At 55.8% G+C, this 20,500-nt stretch overlaps 1 protein-coding gene across 1 annotated transcript in view; it reads left to right on the top strand.

Annotated features, from left to right (window-relative positions):
- The window catches only part of BMP1 (bone morphogenetic protein 1), a 41,644-nt gene extending 21,877 nt beyond the window's left edge, over nt 1-19,767 (top strand). Inside the window, 17 exon segments of the mRNA XM_033135149.1 lie at nt 535-651; nt 908-1,053; nt 1,182-1,302; nt 1,305-1,334; nt 1,337-1,373; nt 2,448-2,575; nt 3,298-3,382; nt 3,384-3,441; nt 3,443-3,457; nt 3,834-3,881; nt 3,883-3,984; nt 3,986-4,016; nt 7,933-8,058; nt 11,229-11,356; nt 11,741-11,954; nt 13,471-13,721; nt 15,111-19,767. Coding sequence (XP_032991040.1) covers nt 535-651; nt 908-1,053; nt 1,182-1,302; nt 1,305-1,334; nt 1,337-1,373; nt 2,448-2,575; nt 3,298-3,382; nt 3,384-3,441; nt 3,443-3,457; nt 3,834-3,881; nt 3,883-3,984; nt 3,986-4,016; nt 7,933-8,058; nt 11,229-11,356; nt 11,741-11,954; nt 13,471-13,721; nt 15,111-15,245 — 1,772 coding nt within the window. The 3' untranslated portion in view covers nt 15,246-19,767.
- Nucleotides 19,768-20,500: the final 733 nt, after the last annotated feature.

Genomic DNA, 20,500 nt, shown 5'->3' with positions numbered 1-20,500 from the left:
AAATTCCACAGATGGCTATAGCCTCGTCCACTTGTGTGGATTCTTGTCGGGTTTTTATTTCAAAGGGGACATTTTCTAACTTAGTCCCCGGATCCTGGGATTTATCTGGGGTCCTGTGGCATCCCCTGCATTTGATCAAATGACACATTTTATAATGTACAAGAAAAGCTGTATTCATTCTTTCTTATTGTTTACATGGAGATCAAGTAAGAAAATATATGTAAGTATGATTGGTAATATGCTCTCATGTACAGTTGGTTATTGTGAGGACTCACTTTTCCTCCTAGAAACAGACTCATATCCTATCTCTCAAGTATATGAAATCCTCTAGAAGGGTACTGGCTCTTCAAGGCCAAGCTGGAACCCTGGACCAGACACAGGCCCACTGAAGGGTGTGCAGTCTTGGGAATATATGCCAGAGGCCCCGGAGCCCCCCAGAGAGGGCAGGCTTCCTGGAGGGACAGCCCTGGTGCAAGAAGGAGAAAGGGACTCACTCGGGCCCCCCCTACCCCTCTGTCCACACCATCTGCACAGGCCGCTTCTGTGGGGGCAAACTCCCCGAGCCTATCGTCTCCACCGACAGCCGCCTCTGGGTTGAATTCCGCAGCAGCAGCAACTGGGTCGGGAAGGGCTTCTTTGCAGTCTACGAAGGTACTGAGAATGGAGGAGGGGGAGGAGTCAGATACGGGGTCCCTGGGCTCCTAGAACCAGCCCCTCCTGGCACCTTAGGGGCAAGATTGAGGGCCCATGAGGGAGGAGGAAGCAGAGATCCAGGTGGGATTGGCTGGGATGGGAGAGGGGGCCCCCTGGGAAGCTGGGGGGATGTGGGAAGGGGAGAGGGGCTTCGAGCAGGGCAGAGCATTCTCACTGACCTCCCCTTTTCCCACCTCACACTGTGTCCCCAAAGCCATCTGTGGGGGAGATGTGAAAAAGGACAATGGCCACATCCAGTCGCCCAATTACCCAGACGATTACCGGCCTAGCAAAGTCTGCATCTGGCGGATCCAAGTGTCTGAGGGCTTCCACGTGGGCCTCACCTTCCAGTCCTTTGAGGTAGGTCAGAGACCCTGCGATCCTTCATGCCCCAGTTGCCCCCAGGGCAGCCCACCTCTCTGAGGGCTGCTGGATGTTGGGTTCTGGCAACCAGAGCTCCTCCTGCTGATTGAGCCCCCGACACCCAGATCGAGCGCCATGACAGCTGTGCCTATGACTACCTGGAGGTGCGTGACGGGCACAGTGATAGCAGCACCCTCATCGGGCGCTACTGTGGCTATGAGAAGCCGGATGACATCAAGAGCACGTCCAGCGTCTGTGGCTCAAGTTCGTCTCAGACGGTCCATTAACAAAGCTGGCTTCGCTGTCAACTTTTTCAAAGGGTGCCTCCTACCCTGTCCCTCCACCCCACCCCACCCCGTGGCCATTCCGTCTCCTCCTTTCTTTCTTGTTATTTTCTTATTTCATTGCTAAATCTTATTTCATTGTGGTAAGAACTCTTAGCGTGCGAACGATCCTCTGACACACGGTTTTAAGTGTACCAGACAATATTATGGACCACAGGCATGACTGTTGACGGACGGTTAGTCTGGTTCCACATCCTGGCTATTGTGAATAGTGGTGTGATAAGGTCATTCCTTCTTCATCACCCATTCGACACAGAGACTGTGAGGGATGCATAGACTCTGGCCCCCTGTCCTTGAATTTATTGCCTAACTGGGGAGAAAAGGTCAACCCCACTGAAAAACTGTATACCTCATTGAGGAAATGACAAACTTACGTAAGAATAGCTGAGACGTGGTAGGTGCCTCGATTATGAATTGAAAATGACAACACAGGAGTCGCTTTCACGTCCAACAGTTTGTACAGAAGGAGGGCCCATAAGGCCTAGAGCAGGAAGTGCTGTAGGAGGTAGGAACTCAGGGCTGAAACCGGGCAGCATGGACAATTTATCACGGTGACCTTGGGCAGAGGGTTCTGCCTGAACCTCATTTCCTCCTCTGTAAGTGGGGGTGATAATATCCCCTCCATCACAGGCTTCATGTAAGGATGGAAAGAGAAATGAAAGAATAGTTCTTAGCTAGGACCAAGCGTAGGGGAGGCAACTAGGAAATGGTGATGGCCACCAGCCCAGCCGGTGTGAGCAGAAGGAAGGCTCTGTAGCATCCCCCTGTCCCCTCCTTCACGTCACTACCTATCCCTTTGGGGCTCTCATGAGAAGAATCCCCAGGGGACCGAGTGGGTCCTGAGCAGTCATGGGGGGTGGGTCGGGGGGCCCTGGAAGCCATGGCCTCAGAGCTGAGTGGCCCAAAGCTGACTTCCCGCTCTGGAATGGGGCTAGGGGAGATCACAGGAAGCCTGAGGGACCCTGAACTTGACTCTTAAGCAGAAAGCAAGAGAAGGGACCTGGGCCCTGGCCTGGGAGTCACTGACGCCCTTTCCTTCCAACCTGCAGAGGTGGACGAGTGCTCTCGGCCGAATCGTGGGGGCTGTGAACAGCGGTGCCTTAACACCCTGGGCAGCTACAAGTGCAGCTGTGACCCTGGGTATGAGCTGGCCCCGGACAAGCGCCGCTGCGAGGGTGAGTACTCCTGGACTACCCCAGGACTCTGTTTCCTCCCTACCCTAAACCCTCTAGCCAGATCTCTCATGCCCTTGGACAGACCCCTTCTTGAAACGGCTAGGACTCCCTAGCACTTTCTTTACCACTTGTGGATAAGGAATACATTTTATATTTCCATCCCCCAGAATACACTGTCACCAAGGGTGATGTACTCTGGCTTTTTTTTTTTTTTTCCTTTTCCATATTCTGTTTTTTGAATGCTGATATTGACCTACGGATTGATTTCATTACCCACCAGAAGGTCATGATCCACAATTTGGAAACCACTGTTTTCAGATGGGCACTGAGTTTCAGCCTCTCTCTATCAATGTTTCCAAGAGGCTGGTGACAGTACTTTGTGGTTCACCGACTCCAGCTCAGCCTGGTCTTAGTGAATGGCTTCTCTCTACTCACCTCCGAGCAGCCTCCCCTCTGTGCCCACCGGCGCTGCCTTCCTCGAGCCCCTCCCTCTCCCGCCTCCCTCTCAACAGATGGCCTGGCCTGCATGTAATAGAAGTGGCCACACGCACACACTCATCAACTCCTTGTACTTTGAAGATACCCTGCCCCGTCCGTGCCACCTCCCCTCCAGAGAGACCAGACCCAAGCCCCATCTCCTCCTCAATGCACCCAGCCACTTCTCCTGCCCTTCCCTAGAGCGGGGACTCCTGGAAGGTGATGCCACCTCCTTGTGCCCCCAGCTGCCTGTGGTGGATTCCTCACCAAGCTCAATGGCTCCATCACCAGCCCGGGCTGGCCCAAGGAGTACCCCCCTAACAAAACTGCATCTGCAGTTGGTGGCCCCCACCCAGTACCGCATCTCCCTGCAGTTCGACTTCTTCGAGGACCGAGGGCAACGATGTAAGTGCCGCCCAGGGTTGAGGAGACGCAGAAAGGTCTGAGGCAATGGGAGCCAGCGCAGTATCTGCTTCCTAGCCTCTGAAAGAAATACTCCAAGAATGTTGAGGGTTTCAGGGAAGCAGGGGAGCTCAGGGAAGAAGGCCTTGAAGCCCCGGGAGCACGTGGCATGTGGGAATGAAGGACCTGGTGTTGGGCTTGTGTGGGGAACACAAGAAGAGCCATCAAATGGCAGCGGGGTGGCCCTCTTTTGAATTGTTAGATTTGGTAAAGCTGGTAACTGAAGGTGAAAGGAGCCACAGAACAGGAAGCCTCCTGGGTGGGGTGGTCAGGAGAGGCTTCCTGGAGGAGGTGGGCCTGGAGCTGCGCTGCCCTGCAGGTGTGCAAGTACGACTTTGTGGAGGTGCGCAGCGGACTCACAGCTGAACTCCAAGCTGCACGGCAAGTTCTGTGGCTCCGAGAAGCCGGAGGTCATCACCTCCCAATATAACAACATGCGCGTGGAGTTCAAGTCCGACAACACCGTCTCCAAAAAAGGGCTTCAAGGCCCACTTCTTCTCAGGTAACCTTGACTCCCCAGCTCCAATTCCACTCCCCTGCTTCCTGCTGCTGCATCCTGCTCTCCCCAGGCCCCCTGCTGCCCGAAGCAAGGTCTGTCCACTGCTCCCCCACTAGCCCTCCACCACCAGGCCAACCCCTCTGCCCTGAACCCTATTATTCCTGAGCCCTTAGGGCTCTCTGGCGGCTGGCCTGAGGCCAGGCAGGACATAGGCAGGACGTGGGCAGGACGTGGGCAGGACCCAGACAAGCAGAAATGAAGGGAGAGGGAGGTCCAGGTGTCAGGAGCCTGAGAGAGGGCAGGCCCTGAGGCCAGAGGATAGGACGAAATGCAGAGAGCAGGAGGGTGTTTGCTTTGGCCTCTGTGGGCCAGATCTCTAATCCGATCCTGCAGGTGCCAAATGGGTTCATGCCCTGGAAGGAGCCTCCCTCCTTCTGATACCAAAGCCTTCCTGCTCCCCCTTCACCCTCAGTGGGAGGCTCAGATCCAACCAGCATTTATTTTATTTTACTTTATTATTCATTTAAGCAATGTTTTCATTCATTTATTTTATTATTATTATACTTACGTATTTATTGTTATTTAGTTTATTGAGAACTTCCCCATGTAAGGCTTGAGGTCGAGCCCCTTTGATGGCCCCATCTTCAGGTGGCATAAACAGTAGATACTAGCCTCTCTGAGCTTGACCTCCAGAGGTCCCAGGAAACCTCTTGCTGCTTGATTAATCTCTCTGTTCTTGGCCTTGGGGCTAGGCTGGGAAGCAACTAGTGGTCTTTCTGAGGCTGTAGGATCCAGGACACAGGCATGCAGGGTAGGAGTTCCATGGAACTGAGTGTGGGGGAGCGGAAGGGCTTTGTGGGGAGCAGTCCAGGGACCCTCACCCCCAGCACGCCTGGTGGGCTGGGCATGGGGTGGCAGGAAGGCAGGAAGCCCACGGCCCGTCCACGCTGCCTTCCTTTTCCCCTCCTTTGCCCAGGATCCTGCATCCTCCAGCCCCCTCTGTGGCCGCCCTACACCCCTGCTTGCCCCACCTGGATGCCATGCACTGTCCCTGGGTATTGGTTCCCTGCTTGGCACTGCCAGCCACTCTGCTCTGCTTCAAGTGCCTGCAGTCCCTGCCCCCTGCTTTCCGAGATCCTCCCCTTGCAATGCAAACCCCTTTCTTCCCTGTGCTCACCTGGAACTCCTAGGAGGTGCTCACCAGAGGGCTGAGGGGATGTTAACACCTACTCATGTGGGCCTGGCCCCGAGGAAACCATTACCTGCTTACTCTCGTCTCTTTCTGCCCTTATGTTGCTCCAGTCTTGGAGAGAGAGGGGGACTGACACCACGTCTGTCAGGCCTAGAGCCCAGGGCTCTCCATCCACGGTTACTGCCCTGCCCTGGCGTGGCACTGTGCCCACCCCACCCTCAGCCCTGCACAGAGACGCACACACACATGTGCACACCTGCGCACACACACGTACATTGCCCGGTCGCACAAGAAACCTGCAGAGGACCCTCACCCATGGGCATCAAGGTCCAGCCCTCAGGGCGTGGGGCGTCTGACTCTGGCTCCCAGGAGGGGGCTCTTTGGACTTTTGGGACAACGAGCCAGGAGACTAAGCCAAGAAGGAGAAGAAAGAGCCTGAAGACCTTCAGTCTGACCCCAGCCACCTTCCGGGGCATTTGGCACTGGAGGGTGAGTGCCGTCTCCTTGTCTGGGCCCATGGCCACCCCACTCCCTGCTCCTGCCCCTCCTGCAACCTGCCCCCTGGCTCTGACGGGAGGCTGTCCATCCCCCACTGGGCCAGGGCCCCACTGTGCCAGGGCCCCACCCCGGGATGCTAAAGCAGGCCTTCCTCAGGATTTACTTTTCTCTCATTCATTCATTGAGCCATTCACTTACCCATTCACTCATTCATTGGGCAAGTATTTTTTTATCCCTGCTATGCATCAGGCCCTGTACTAGGTATTTGGGGTGCAAATAAGAGGAAGGCATGGTTAAACATTTCAGGGAAATCTTTGCTCAGTCCGTGAGCTCCCAGTGTAGTCACCTGTGAGTTCCTCGGGGACACCCCAGGACCGTCATAGGATGCTCATCCCCCCCACCCCACCCCACTTTCCTGCAGGGCTAGTTCAAAGGCAGCTTCCACAAACCCTCAATCAGGGTCCCTGTCATGCTCTAACTGAAGAGCCCTACCGAGGGACTTGGGGACTCGACCTCTTGGCCCTGGGTTCCTGTTGACCCCAAGAGGTCTGGCCCACCTGAGAATGGATTGGAGAAGTAGGGTGTTCTGGGGGCGAATGCTCTACATCTCAGGCCCCTCTCCTGACGGAGACCAGTAACAGGGCTCCCCTTGTCAGAGGCCCACCTAGCTATTTGAATGCCAGCAGGCGGTTTTCTACCTCACAGTTCCTCTCTGGCATTCTGGGTGTCCATTCGATCCACACACCTTCCCTGAATGCTTGCCTCTCTGCCAGGCACTGGTCCCCAGAATGACCACAGACAGACTGGTGAACATGTGGGTGTGACATGCACATGCCTCTGTGACCCTGTGTTTGTCTGTGTCAGTGCACGTTTGTGTGTTCACAAGAGAGTGCGTGTGTGGGTCCCCTGGACATGAGCAGCAGTAGGTACGAGCATGCTGGAGTGTGTATCTATTGTGTGCACGTGTACACAGATGGGTGGATGGCTGATAATGTGTGTGTGCGTGTGTGCTATGTGCCTGCTCCTGTATTTGTGTGTGAAGGGGTGTGGGTCAGTGTGAACCTGTGGGTCAGTGTCTGTGCTGCCATGTTCAGACAACAGGACCTCCATGAGGGGAACTTGTGTCTGTGGGTGTGTTGGTGTGAGTGTGCGTGTGTGTCTAACACACTCCGTAGCTGCAGCAGCCAGAAGGAGAGAGCAGAACTCTCCCCCAGGTCCATCCTTTCTGTGGACTGCTCCCCTCTGCGGGAGACTGTTTTTCTTCCCCCAGGGCGCGGATCTTGTGCCCATCCCTGCAGGCCTTCTCCCCGCCACCAGCTTTCTCCCCATCCATCCATCCCCTGTTGCTGTGCTCCTACCACCGGCTACCCCTCTGTGACCTGGCTGCGCCAGACATGGCCATCTTGCATGTGTGTCCCTGCTGCCTTCCCGCCCTGCCCTGTGGATCTGCCTCCCAGGCCCCGGGTCTGGTGTTCACTGCTCTCCCTGTCTGGTCCCTGCCCTCCACCCCCACCCCTTGGTCCCTTTTCTCCTTCTCTCTCTCGTTTCAGAAAAGAGGCCGGCTCTGCAGCCCCCTCGGGGACGACCCCACCAGCTCAAATTCCGAGTACAGAAAAGAAACCGGACCCCCCAGTGAGGCCTGCCAGGTCTCCCGGACCCTTTGTTACTCAGGAACCTCACCTTGGACGGAATGGGATGGGGGCTTCAGTGCCGCCCACCCCCACCTCCGCTCTGCCATTCCGGCCTGCCTCCCTCTGGCCGGACAGAACTGGTGCTCTCCTCCTCCCCCCTGTCCCCCTCACGTGGACAGGGGACCTTCCCTGCCCCCACCCCCTCCCATTTTGATGGTGTCTGTGACATTTCCTGTTGTGAAGTAAAAGAGGGACCCCTGCGTCCTGCTCCTTTCTCTTGCAGTCTGCTTGTCCGTGTGTCTGTTTTTCCACTTGTCCGTCTGTCCAGTAAGCAGGTAATGGTAGAGGGTTCCCACACCGGTCAGTTGCAGACCTGGACCTCCCTCCACCCCACTTTTACTTTTTCTCCCCACAGCTGGGCCCCCCTGGGCTGGCTACGCTTGGTGCAGGGCCGCACCCCACCTCAACTTGGCCTCTCGCTCCCCACCCAGCTCCCGGGGGGAGGAAGCCCAGCCAGGCCTCCCACTTCCCCTGGGGTGACTGCCCGGACTTCAGCCCTGCACAGACCTGGGGTCTGCCCTTGTTTGCTCCCCTGCAGACAAGGACGAGTGCTCCAAGGATAACGGCGGCTGCCAGCAAGACTGTGTCAACACCTTCGGCAGCTACGAGTGTCAGTGTCGCAGTGGCTTTGTCCTCCATGACAACAAACACGACTGCAAGGAAGGTAAGTGATGCTAGTTTCGGGGTCCAGAGCTTGCCGGGCACCTTGTATTACCTGCAGCATATGGACCTGAAGGGCCAAAGGCTGGGGAATGGGAGGTCAGAGGTGCCACCGCCGTCAGGCTCAGTTTAGACTCCAGGAGCTGAGTGACCTCTAAGGTCACCTCATTTCACCTCCTGTCTGGTGCATAGCTCCTCCCAGTCCAAGCAATATCCAAGCCACATTTACTTCCCGTCTCTTTGTGCACGTCAGGAGAGGAGGGACTCACCGCTGTGTCCAGGCTCCATTTTAAAGCTGTTCTGGTGGTTAGTACGTTGTCAAACCCATGTCTAAGTTCTCTTTGAAACAACCTCCCTCTGGCTGACAGGTGAGATAGGACAGCAGTTAAGAGCATAGACTCTGGAGCCAGGCTGCCTGGCCCAGCCCTGCTACTTAGCCAGCTGTGCGCCCTTGAGCAACTGACTTCTCTGCACCTCAGTTTACTCCTCTGTGACAGGTAGATAGTAATAGCCCCTGAACCTCGCAGGGACATGGGGCTGTGAAAGGCTCTGAGCAGTGCCTGGCTCATCACAGGCACAATCATGCATGTCACCATTATTGGTCACACTGCTGACCCGGGGACACTCAGAGCAGGGCTGCTGCGTCCCAGACCCTGAAACCCTGCAGATATCTGAAAACAGCCCTGGTGTTATCCCCGGTATCATCTGGCACGATAGCACACTGCTCTGTTCCAAGGCATTAACTCCGTGGTGGCCCTGCCTGCTGGGAACAGAGTATGCCCCAGCATAACACAGACTTGCCTCTGCCACTCAGTCTCTCTGGGACTTTGGGTGAGTCACTTCACTTCTTTGAGCTTTAGTTTCCTCACCCATGAGATGATTAAAAAAAAAAAAATGGTACCTACGTTTCAGGGTACGAAGCTACACACATCTTGCCTTGAGCACTTAACACAGTGGCTCATACTTGCCTCTTCTCACCATTATTCGGTGGACAACCAAGGTATAAACAAACTACTGGCCAAAATACACAGAATTGAAGCCCTTGACAGTGACCCAGTGGACACTCAGGGGCTTCCAACCCGGTCACTTCAAGCTCCCCAAATACGGAGTTCCAGGCTCATGGAGCCCCACATCTTTTAGCTAGAAGGGTCCTTATTCTGATGTTGTCTAAACTGCATTTTATCTTTGTACCCTCTATGAAAAGGGGGGTTTTGCTAAAGAACCCTCAGTGTCAACATCAACCAGATAGCAGGACAGGATTTAAGCTTCTTGGGAAGATGGCTTTTAGAAACACTCATGGTTCTTTACTCAAGGGATAGGCTAATTACAAACCAGTCGGTATTTCCTGAAGCCCTGCTTAGGTGCAGTGCTGAGCACGCTTCTGTAGGGGATTCAAGAGAGGAGCCCCTCCCGCCCCCGCTCCCATGGAAATTGCTGTCTAGCTTGGGAGAGAAGTGGGTGTGCAAGGAAAAGTTAGAGGGCATGGGGGAGACCAGGGTAGGAACGGGGGAAGGCAGTGTGTGTGGACATGGGAAACCGAAGAGGGGTATGAAACAGCTCCTAACTCAAACGGGAGGGCCAGGAGCTCTACCTGCCTCCACCAGGGCCACTGGGCAGGCTTTGAGGGTTCCAGTCTTCTGTAGGTCCTCTTGGCTGTGTACTCATCCTGTGAGCCTCTGACTGTGGGCACAGCTGTACGGCCTGCACCCCACCTGTTCCTTCCTCCTCCCCAGCCCAGCAGTGCGCTGGCTGCCCACTTTTCCCAGAGGGACTTAATCAGAATGGATAATAATGAATAATGAATAATGAGCACAGGTTTTAAACTTCTTTGTGAGGCCACACTTTTCAGAGGCAGAAGGCAGATGGTAGTGGATCGAGGGGCCATAAGTACTGAGGATGTGGTGATAGCAAGTTTTCTTGAAGGCTGGCTGAGGAGAAAAGGAGAGAGGCTAGGTGGCAGCTGGAGGGGAATAGAGGGCCGTGGGAGAGCTGGTTTAGGATGGGCACAGCTCAGGAAGGTTCATAGGCTGGCAGAGCTGGCAGAAAGCGTGGGCAATTTGTGGTGTGGTGGTCCCTAAATGGTGGGTAGCAATGAGCTCCAGCTCACAGAAGGAGAATCCATTCCTGCCAGACAGGAGGGACACCTCTGAGTCAGAAAAGGAGGGAAGGTGGAAGGGGGAAAGGTGAGTTGGCAGGTCGGGTTGGGAAGTTGAAGCCCTTTTACATGCGAGGCCCTGATTTTCTCAGGGAGGCAAGGAGGTGAGGTTGTCTGCTGGTAGGAAACGGCTGGAGGTTTGGAGCCGTTGCTGAGGAGGTGAAAGATGGAGCTGACCAAGGACAAATGCAAGCGTATCAAGTGGTTTGGGGCCCACCGCAGCTGGTGACCACAGATGGGGTTTTCCAAGGTGGCACAGTAGAAGGATGGCATGTTGGCGAGCAGCTGGGCTGGTTGGCCATCTAGTCCAGCTGGATAGGGAAGCAAGTTAAGTCAACCAAGGAGGGAATATTGGGAGAAACTGCAAGGATCAGGGTCATGGAGGTCTCTAAAGTTGAAGAAGTGTTGACTGGAAAGTGAGGGCCTGAGCACCCGGAAGTATAGCAGGTGGCCACAGAGAGGGTGACGCGTTAGTGGCATCAATAATCGGTGGGTGATGGTGAAGCCTGGAGTGAGGTCATGAGCAAACGTGCTCAAGAGGAGGGAGATGAGAACCAGTAGACTTGAGGGCAGCCACAGAGAGGCCAGCGTGTTGGGTGAACCATATGTGTGTTTGTTGACGTCACTGATGATGGCAGCAGGGGTGGGGTGGAGATAACTGAGTCAGGTGCCAAAGTCTTCTGTGAATGTGGAGGCATGGCAGGAAGTCAGAGGGTGACAACATCGTGGAGGGCGGAGGTGGTGTGGTCAAATGGCCTCAAAGGTCCAGGGGTCTACATAGGGGCACCTGTGAGGGTGGCTTCCAGGTGGGGCCTCGCTTGGAACCAGACAGCTCAATTTCCCCGGGTGTGAGTAACCAAATGGAAGGAAGTGATATAAGTTCAGTCAGTTTCCACGTGGGGACAAGAGAAAGAAGAAGGGAGGTGGGCAAGAAGGAGGGACTTTCTTCCTTTCTGCATTGAGGGCTTGGACACATTGGAGTCCCTGCTGATCCCCTTCTTCTCATTTACCTCCCACAGCTGGCTGTGACCACAAGGTAACATCCACCAGTGGCACCATCACCAGCCCCAACTGGCCTGACAAGTACCCCAGCAAAAAGGAATGTACCTGGGCTGTCTTGAGTACCCCTGGGCACCGGGTTAAGCTGGTAAGGTGCCCACTCCCCAGCCTATACGGGCACCCTGCTCCCCCATGCCATGCAGCCATCACCTATTTCCTGTCAGTTCCAAAGGCCTGGGCCACTCAGAGGCACTGCCCCAAGCAGTGCAGGGTGCAGGCTGATGCCTGGCTCAGCCCATAGGACGGCCATGCTGTGAGAACCCCAGTCTGGTTTGACAGTGGCCCTTCCCCAGTATACATTGGGGATGTCTCTGCCACCACCCCATTCCTGGGCACTCCCTCACGGCCACCCACCAGCAAGTGTCTACTCTCCCCAGGGTCTGCGAGCTTCAGTTGGGAAGCCTGGGATTGGGGCCACCTGTTCCCCACCCCACACTCTTTTCTAACTTTCTCTCCTCCCCCTGGCCCCCAGACCTTCTTGGAGATGGACATCGAGTCCCAGCCTGAGTGTGCCTATGACCACCTGGAGGTGTACGATGGCCGTGATGCTAAGGCCCCCATCCTGGGCCGCTTCTGTGGGAGCAAGAAGCCAGAGCCAGTCGTGGCCACAGGCAGCCGCATGTTCTTACGTTTCTACTCTGACAACTCGGTCCAGAGGAAGGGCTTCCAGGCATCCCACTCCACAGGTGAGGCCACCTCTGGCCATGGTGCTGGGCAAACAGGCCCCCATATCAGGATTTGTTCTGGAGGTATCTGCTGATCCTGGTCTCAAAAGCAGACCCGGCTCGATGGGGGCTTACAAAGAGCTTGTGAAGGCTCAGACCAACCACGCCTGTGGCCTGGCTGTAGAGACAGTGTGTGCTGAGGGCCAGGCAGAGGGACAGAGAGGGAGTCTCCTGGTCGACGGTGGGAGGTCCTGATTAGGGGCCGTGAAGGTGGTCTTTCAGTGGACAGTGACGACAAGGGATAGGGAACCCAAGGATGGGGAGGGAATCCCCAGAGCCCCCAGTGCTAGGATACTTGCAGCCGTCGACCCCCATCCTAAGCCCCCAAATTCACTCGTTCATTCAGTCTATACATATTTACTAATATGTAACATGTATGAAGCAGCATTCTAAGTGCGGGTCACAAAATGAACAAAGCAGATGAACATCTGAGTTCTTGAGGGCCTTACTTTGCATTCATTTGTTCATTTATTTAACAACCGTTTACGGAGCTCTGGCCCTATGCATGAAGGCTCTCCGGCACAGCGCTATGCGTCAGGCCTGAGCCCTTCATCCTGCCCACCCAGGAGTGAGACAGGATGCACACAGATAATTACAGCAGGAGACAAATGTGATAAGGGCCTGGTTCTGGGTATACCTGGTGGGGTCATTCCAGCAAGGGTAGGAGCCCAAGGATAGCCACAGCCCTGGGACAGCTCTGAGTGTATACAGGTGACCCAAATCACTTGGTTTGGCCTGAGCAATGTGTACATGAAGCCAACAGTGAAGGAGGAACATGCAATTGCAGAGAAAGGCTGGAGGCGAGTCCTGGGAGGCGTGGAATGTCAGACCAAGGGTGTCAGATGGGAGCTTCTCGTGGGTCTCCAGCCACCTGCTAGGGAGTCCCCTGAACTGATGGGTCCACAACCTCCCTTCCCTACTTTCGGCTCAGTCCTTGCCCCAGGCCCTGCCCCCCGCCCCCACCCATCCAGGGAGGTGTGAGTACCAGGTGTCCTAGAGGCTGGAGGGCATCGGGAGGAGGATGGCCGCTGCATGCTTGCTTTTCCCCTCCCAGCTTAGGGTCACAGACTGGAGGCCCGGAACTCCATCTGGCCCTCATACCTGTTTTGTTTGGCCCACAATGTGTTTTTTAAAAATGTGAGCCAACATTTAAAAATCAGGAATTTCCGCATAAATCTAGAGATACATCCTCTCAAGAATGGAAGCTCTGGCAAGCCTAGGGCCCACATTTTTCCATGACAGCCATCAGCTGGAGCAAATTAGCAGTGTCTTCTTTTGACAAGCATGCCCTCCCCAGTGCCTCCGCTCTGACCTGCCCCCGCCTTATGCATCCCAAGCCTCCATGGGCCTCTATCCAGAGGCAGAGAGGCAGAGCATGGCCTCTCCCGGGGCCTCCAGCCAGTAGGGCCAACATGGTGAGGTGCAACGCCTGCTCACAGCCCCACTCAGGAAGTGATAGCCCATCTTGTCTCTGCAGAGTGTGGAGGCCAGGTGCGTGCTGAGGTGAAGTCCAAGGATCTTTACTCCCACGCCCAGTTTGGCGACAACAACTACCCTGGCGGGGTGGACTGCGAGTGGGTCATCGTGGCAGAGGAAGGCTACGGCGTGGAGCTCGTCTTCCAGACCTTTGAGGTGGAAGAGGAGACCGATTGCGGTTATGACTACATGGAACTCTTCGATGGCTATGACAGCACAGCCCCCAGACTGGGGCGCTACTGCGGCTCAGGGGTAAGGCTCCCCAGGACCCCCACTCCAGAGACTCAATGCCAACCCAGTCCCTCTGCAGGCATGGGGTGCTGGCGTGGGTGGCAGCACATGCCTGGCCCTTAGCTGGAGCTGGGAGACCCAGCCTGCTGGGTGGCTGCTCACAGAGGTCTGCCATGCCCTGGGCCGTCCCCACCCAGGAAATCTAGTCCTTTAGGGACAACACAGAGGTTCCTGCAGCCTCTGAGATAGGCCCTGCTCTGACCCAAGCTCAGCACCAGTTTGGTCGGGCATCCATATGTACTCACAACCTCATGCACACACCGAGACATGTCATCTCCCTCGTCTCGGCCTCACAGCCCTGCGCTAAGCAGCCTGGGTACCCCAGGAAGGGTGAAACTCTCTGGAGTTGCAGCTATCTGCTGGACCCAGAGTGTGGCAAATCTCCCTTTAGGAGCAGAGCTTCAGCCTCTGTTGAATGGCAAGGGATGGGCAGGGTGAAAGGTGGGAAACAGAGCACACAGCCCCCTTGCCTGCCTGACTCAGTGGCTCTGGAGTCCCCTGGCTACCAAGCTGGCAGCCCCTCCCACTTTGCCCTTTGTAACTCCCTTGATCTGGCACATGTGGGGTGTCCCAGGTGGCTTCTTCCATAGGCTTCCATCAGGAGCCAACAGTAGGGGACCTGGGGAAGGAACCCAATCCTGTCAAGGCTTCCTGATATGGTGCTGGAAATGCCTCCAAGGTTTTCAGAAATGATCCTTTCTATGCCTGAAAGGCCAGGGCATCTGTGTGCTGATGCTCTGGAAGCTGTCACTCGGAAGGCCTGCTCACAGAGGTGACGACGGGCTGGCAGAGGCCTGGAAAGGGGTGTCCCCTGGAGCTGACGATGGCCAGAACTGGGGGGAGAGGGGGAGGGAGAGAGGGAGGCCAAGTCCAGGTCTGGGGCACCCAGCCATCCCATCTTTCAGAGATGGCTGGCTGTGATAGCAAGAAGGCAGCCACTCAGAGAACCTGCTCCCTTTGCAAGACCCTTTACAACCGTCCTCATGTGCCCCTCCTCCAGCCCTTCTAGGCTTGGAGAGCAGATAGTGTTTGGTCCTATTTGCCTTCAAGGAAAGTGAAGCCCCCAAGAGGCAGTGTGTTGCCTAAACTTCACAGCCAACTACTTAGTAGCAGAGCCGAGTCTGACTCTGGACTTAAGACAAGCTCCTCTGCCTCCTGCTGTCTGCCCTCCTCCACGTGTCCCATTAAACTGTCCCTGAAAGAGTCTTCCTCCTGCGTCCAGGGGCTGAGGGATCTGGTGAACGTCAAAGCCTCCCACCTTCCTTAGAGCGGGGGATATTGGGGGTGAAACACCTGGGGGACAGCCCAAGCCCCGTCCTCAGCCTCATGCCCATCCCTTTCCTCTGGCAGCCTCCGGAGGAGGTGTACTCGGCAGGAGACTCTGTGCTGGTGAGATTCCATTCTGATGACACCATCACCAAAAAAGGCTTCCACCTACGCTACACCAGCACCAAGTTTCAGGACACTCTACACAGCCGGAAGTGACCACTGCCCTCACATGTCAGTGGGGACGTGAGGCCTGCTGTCCTTGGTCACTTGGACTGGACAGTGGGGGCGAGCAGAAGGTGGGCACCCCATCCCTGCCACCGGGACCTGCAGGGCCGATGGTCCAGGTGAGGCTGTCCTCAGGAGGTGAGGATTTGGACTACTTCATGAGCCACTTCCCCAGATCCCTTCCTCCCTTGCCCCCAGCAGAGCGAGGGACCAGGGCCAGGGAGCCAGAGCTTTCACTGAGACACTTGAAGTGGCCATTCCTCTGTGGGGGCCGGCCGGTGGGGAGGGTCTGTCAGCGGGACCCACCCGCCTTCCCTATCCTTCTCCATGTGCTGGATTGTGTATAGCCAGCGTGTATCTTCATTGTAATATACATGCCCCAGCCTCATTTGGTTCTACTTTAAGCCCCCACGTCTGCTATTTCCTGGGGCATGAATTTCTGTACGGGTCCCACAGGAGCCACAGTGGGGAGATGAAGGGGAGGGGTGGGGAACAAGACAGGGCTTCTCTCAGGCCCAGTGGCTGGCCAGCCACACCAGGGCATCCCAGCCAATAAACCGAAAGTATTACAGCCAGTATCCTGTGCCAGATGCTGTCTGGGACATGTGGGAGGGGGCAGGGGCTTCTCGTTCCAGATGTGCAGGCTTGCTGTGTCTGGAGTGGCCCGCAGCCAGGACACCTGGCCTCACTGGCTGCCCTTCCTCCCTTCTATTTCAGGACACCTTCGGGTGTGATTTCACACTTGGGCACACACAAACATAGCCGCCTCACACACTTCAGCCTGCGGATGCACTGCATTCACACACTTCACATAGCCCTCCCACACAACGGGAGGGGTGGAACATTCTGTAAAAGGCCATTTGGTGGGGAGGAAGGAGGTCTATAAAAGGATAGGCATGTGTTGTCCATCTGGGTTTTCTGTCTCTGTCTGGGGGAGGGTTGGGTGGTCTGCGAGGGTGTCCAGCTAGGGGAGCTCACCAGGAGCCAGAAAACTGGCATCAGCCAGAGCTGGCCCCAGGGCCTACCTTCCTGAATGTCAGACATCAAGTGCTGGCCCCCATGAGTCCTTCTCTCAGAGAGACAAGAGCCAGACACTGAGCAAACATTCCAGCTCTTGCCCGCTCTCCCAAGGCAACCCAAGCCTGTGTCTTGTCTGGTCTCCTCCTTCCTGCCATTGCCTCCTCCCTCCCAGCCAGCAGAGAGGCTCGGACCTGTCTCCCCCTAGATGCCAGGAAGGGAGAAACCACATCTCTGCTCCTTTCCTTCAAAGGAGCCTCTCTCTCCCTTTTCTTTACATGGATCTCACAGGGAAAGAAAGTCAAGAGAGGACCCAGGCTCTTACACCTGTGCTGGCCACACCCAGAGTCCCAAGAGACCTGGCAGCCTGCTTCAAGCCCCCAGGCTCCCCGAGAGCCTTCCGTGGGCCTTCTACTATAGCAGGGGCAGGTATTGTGCCAGATGTTGTCGGGACTATGTGGGGGGACCCACATCCAGAGAGCTCTATGGCATGGTGCGCACCCCATATTAACCCTTTAAGCAGAAAGCAGTAGTGGAAACCAAACACATTGCTGATGTCTATGCAGAACCCTCTCCTTCCAGGAAGCCAACCTGCTCCCACGGTCAGGCTGCAGCCCCGTCTTCTGGTCCTGATGGCAGTTGAGGCCGTGAAGCCCTGCGGAGAAGTAAGCGATGGCCAGAGGGGTTTCTTCTTAAGGCTCCAGTGAGGTCACAAGCTGTGATGTCACAGCCTCCCCTCCATGCCTCCATCGCCTCTGATCAGGGTACTCAGGACAGCTTGGAGGGCCATGAGCAGAATGGCAAGGCTCTCAAACCACTGGAGATGCCTGGGCATCTCACCTAGACACTTTGCCAACCAACTTGGCATCAGCTCCTCCACTGTCAGATTTGTAGTCAGCGGTCACAGCTCTCTGCACCGGCCCACCAGGTTCCTCTGAAGCTCAGAGGACCACACTCCCAGTTCACAAGCCACATGTCCAGAAGGAGCCAGGATTAACCCAATCCAGACTGCGGGGCTTCAGCCCACAGAAAGTACCCATCCTCCACCCCAAACAGGGCCCCTGTGAACAAACACCACAGCTGGGAACAGCTCAGCATCGCCCCGTGCAGCTGTCCCAGGCAACTGTCCCAAGGCCATCGTCACCATAGACGTGGACCTCTCTAATGACGCAGGGACCGGGCTGCTGAGCCCCCGCAGTCTTCCCTGGGCCCATCTTCAGAGGCTGCCACTTGGTGATGGAGCCTGCTTAGGAGCTGGCTGCAGGCCATTGATACATATTCCAGAACTTAATTAATGTGTTCTCAGGGCCCAGCCCACCCTCACCCTCTGGCTTCTTTAGGTTCTAAACTAAACCAACTCCAGTGCAGCCGCCCCTCAACTCGGGTGACTGCACGTCAAAGGAAACCAGCCTTGCTCCAACTGTCTCCAAGCCCCTGAGGTCCCCATGGGTCCCCCTGGATCCTAAGTTCGTGGCTGCCAGTGAAAGATGGATCTGCCCTAGACTGTGCTCCCAACCCTGGTAATCAGGTTGAGATAACTAGGTTGAGATTACCACATACCCCAGAGCTTCCGGCTCCTCCCTCCGGGAGCACCTCTCTAGCCCTGGGAGGACAGCATGACAGCACCGGTCTGGCAATCAAGAGACTTGGCTCTGCTGTGCTTTGCCCCGTGACGTTGGCCAGCTGCCCCTCCCTGGGCCTCTGTTCCCTAAGCCTGTCTGTCATCTTCCCCCAGCAGCCCTTCCTGCCACAAAGAGAAAACCCAGCGTCCAGTCTCCAGGCGGCCAGAAGGCTGGGATGGGGGCTTGCAGGGCCAAGTGTTGGCTCTACTGTAGAAGAAGGAAAGTTGATGCCCTGCACTGCTCATCACTCCTTTTTCTCTCCACTTCCCTTCCCTTCCTCTTAACGCCACGTGCTCCTCAGTCACAAAAAGGTCAGAAGCTTGAATGCAAACTTAACCGGTTTTGAACACAGCCTCTCCCATGTGAGTGCTGTGTGTCCCTGGGTGAGTGATTTCACCACTCTGAGCCTTGGTTTCTTCATCTAGACACGTGGGATGGTGACACCTCACAGGGTTTCAAGGAAGGAATGAGATAACCTTTGAAGAGAGCCTGTCCCAGGACCGGGCAAACAGGAGGGAGGCTCTCCAGAAATTGGCCTCCTTTTCTTTTCCTCTGCCAGACAATTTTCCAGTTTCTGGACAACTCTCTTCCTATGCTCAAAAGGAAACTTCTGGGTACGCGAGTTTCTAGTTGGGCATCAGGCGCTTAGCATAGAACTACTCCTGCCAGAGGGGACAATGCTGACCGCACAGTAAGGCGGGGCTTGTGAAGCAGGGGACGTATTTCTGGCTGGCTGGTAGCCTTTCTGGGCACCTCCCAAGTCACACCCTGTGCTTGACTGTCCCTACACACGGGGCTGACTCCTGAAACCGTGAAAAGATATGCTGTTCCAGTTTGCAAAAGTAGTAGTGCCTGACTTGGGGCGTGGGGGGAGAGGGCAGCCATATGTTTACCCAGAGATCCACGAGGCCCCCAGCCCAGCTTTCTGCTGCCCAGTCTGCTTCTCCTGCTCCAGCCCCTCCCAGCCCCATGCCCTCCCCTCCCTCCTCCCAGGAACATCTGGTTCTAATCTCCTGCAGATGCTGTGGCCAAGCTGTTTTATGGCCAATCACCTCAGCTCAGCTTCCTGAACGCCTCCCTCCATTTTGGGGGAATAGTCCCTTCTTGTCCCTCTCCTTGGGACCCCAGCCATCTCTTTTCCTAACATGGAGAAAAGACACATACCAAAGCCAGATGACACTGCCAGGGTCCTCAGAGAGGGCACCTCCCCTCCCACTACCTTGTGTAGGGGGGGGACCCTATCATCCATCCAGGATTCAAAGAAAGATGCTGGCACAGGAGGAAAGGAGGCAAGGAAGTGTGGGTGTCGGGGTGGGGGGCACAGGTAGAGAGAGAGATGGGAGCTTTAGTGTATGTGGCCATGTATATGTGTTGGCTGTGTGTGTGTATTTGTACCTGCACAGCAGAAAACCCCACCCGTAACTCAGAGATGTCCCTGGGCAGCCGCCACCTCATTGTTCCCTCCCTACCTGCACTGGATCAGGGCCAACTCCGGGTCCTGCGCTGCACAGTGGCGGCTGCAGTACAAGGTTGCCCCTCACCTTGCAGCTCTCTGTGGTCACCAAGGCTGTGTCTTCTAAATCCAGCCCAGGGAAGATGTGTGAGTGTGTGTGTGAGTGTGTGTGTGTGTCCATACAGACCTCTCTCCTACCAGAGGGACACAGGCCAGAAGGAACCCGAGGGCAGACTCCGACAGATACCTTGACCCAGTTTAGTCTGATGGCGCCTCGAGCAGCCAGGGTGGGCGTGTGCCAGAAAGCGGCCATCTGGAGAGGAGACCGGAGGAGCAGGCTCCTGGAGGAAACCTGCCTGCCCCACCCCATGCACCCCATCGCAGCTGGCTGCCTTCATCCCCCACTAAGAGGACACCGGGAGTCAATCTCTCCTCCTAAGAAAACCACAAGGGTTCTGAAAAGGAAGACTGAAGCTGGTGTCCCTGGAGGACTCTGAAAACCCCTCAGCTGGTGCTGGGGGTGGGGATGGGGGGATGGAAGCATGGACCCTGGTGGTCACTCACTGTCCTGGGAATTCTGGACTCCAGCTGCTGCCCAAACCCCTTCAAATCAGCCTCCTGGGCCATTTGTGACTCCACATCCCCCCCTGGTGTTATTCAGGAACTAGGCACCGCCTTGGAAGAGATGATAGGAGACCCTTGGGAGAGTCACTGTCTGAGAAGGGTCCTGCCGTGTCTTACTGTCTCAGGTGGACCTGGCACACACTAGGGGCACAGGGCAGTGAAATGGGAAAATACCAGCTTCTGGCCACTGTGACCTACTGACTGTAAGACATGGGCAAACCTTGTAACTTCATTGTGCCTCAATTTCACCTGTTAAATGGGAATAGGGCACAAGGCCATTGTGAAGATTAAACGAGCTGATGTGTGAAAGAACCTGGAGTGATGCCCGGCACATAGTAGGTCCTCAGGAAGTGGTCCTTTGCCCTTCAGTTTCCCTTCCTTGCCCCAGGAGGCTGTGCTCAAGCTCTGGGTGACACATGTTCATTGACCCTAAGCCAGGCAATGTCAGGGAAGTGACTCTAATTTTTCTGGAGCGTTTCCACTCCAGAAGAGGATCATTTTAATTCGTCTACAATGATAGATGTAGAGGT

The sequence above is a fragment of the Rhinolophus ferrumequinum genome, chromosome 18, assembly GCF_004115265.2.
Source record: "Rhinolophus ferrumequinum isolate MPI-CBG mRhiFer1 chromosome 18, mRhiFer1_v1.p, whole genome shotgun sequence".
Classification (NCBI taxonomy): domain Eukaryota; kingdom Metazoa; phylum Chordata; class Mammalia; order Chiroptera; family Rhinolophidae; genus Rhinolophus; species Rhinolophus ferrumequinum.
The sequence above is the reverse complement of the archived record's forward strand: the minus strand, read 5'-3'. Positions and strand labels throughout refer to the sequence as shown.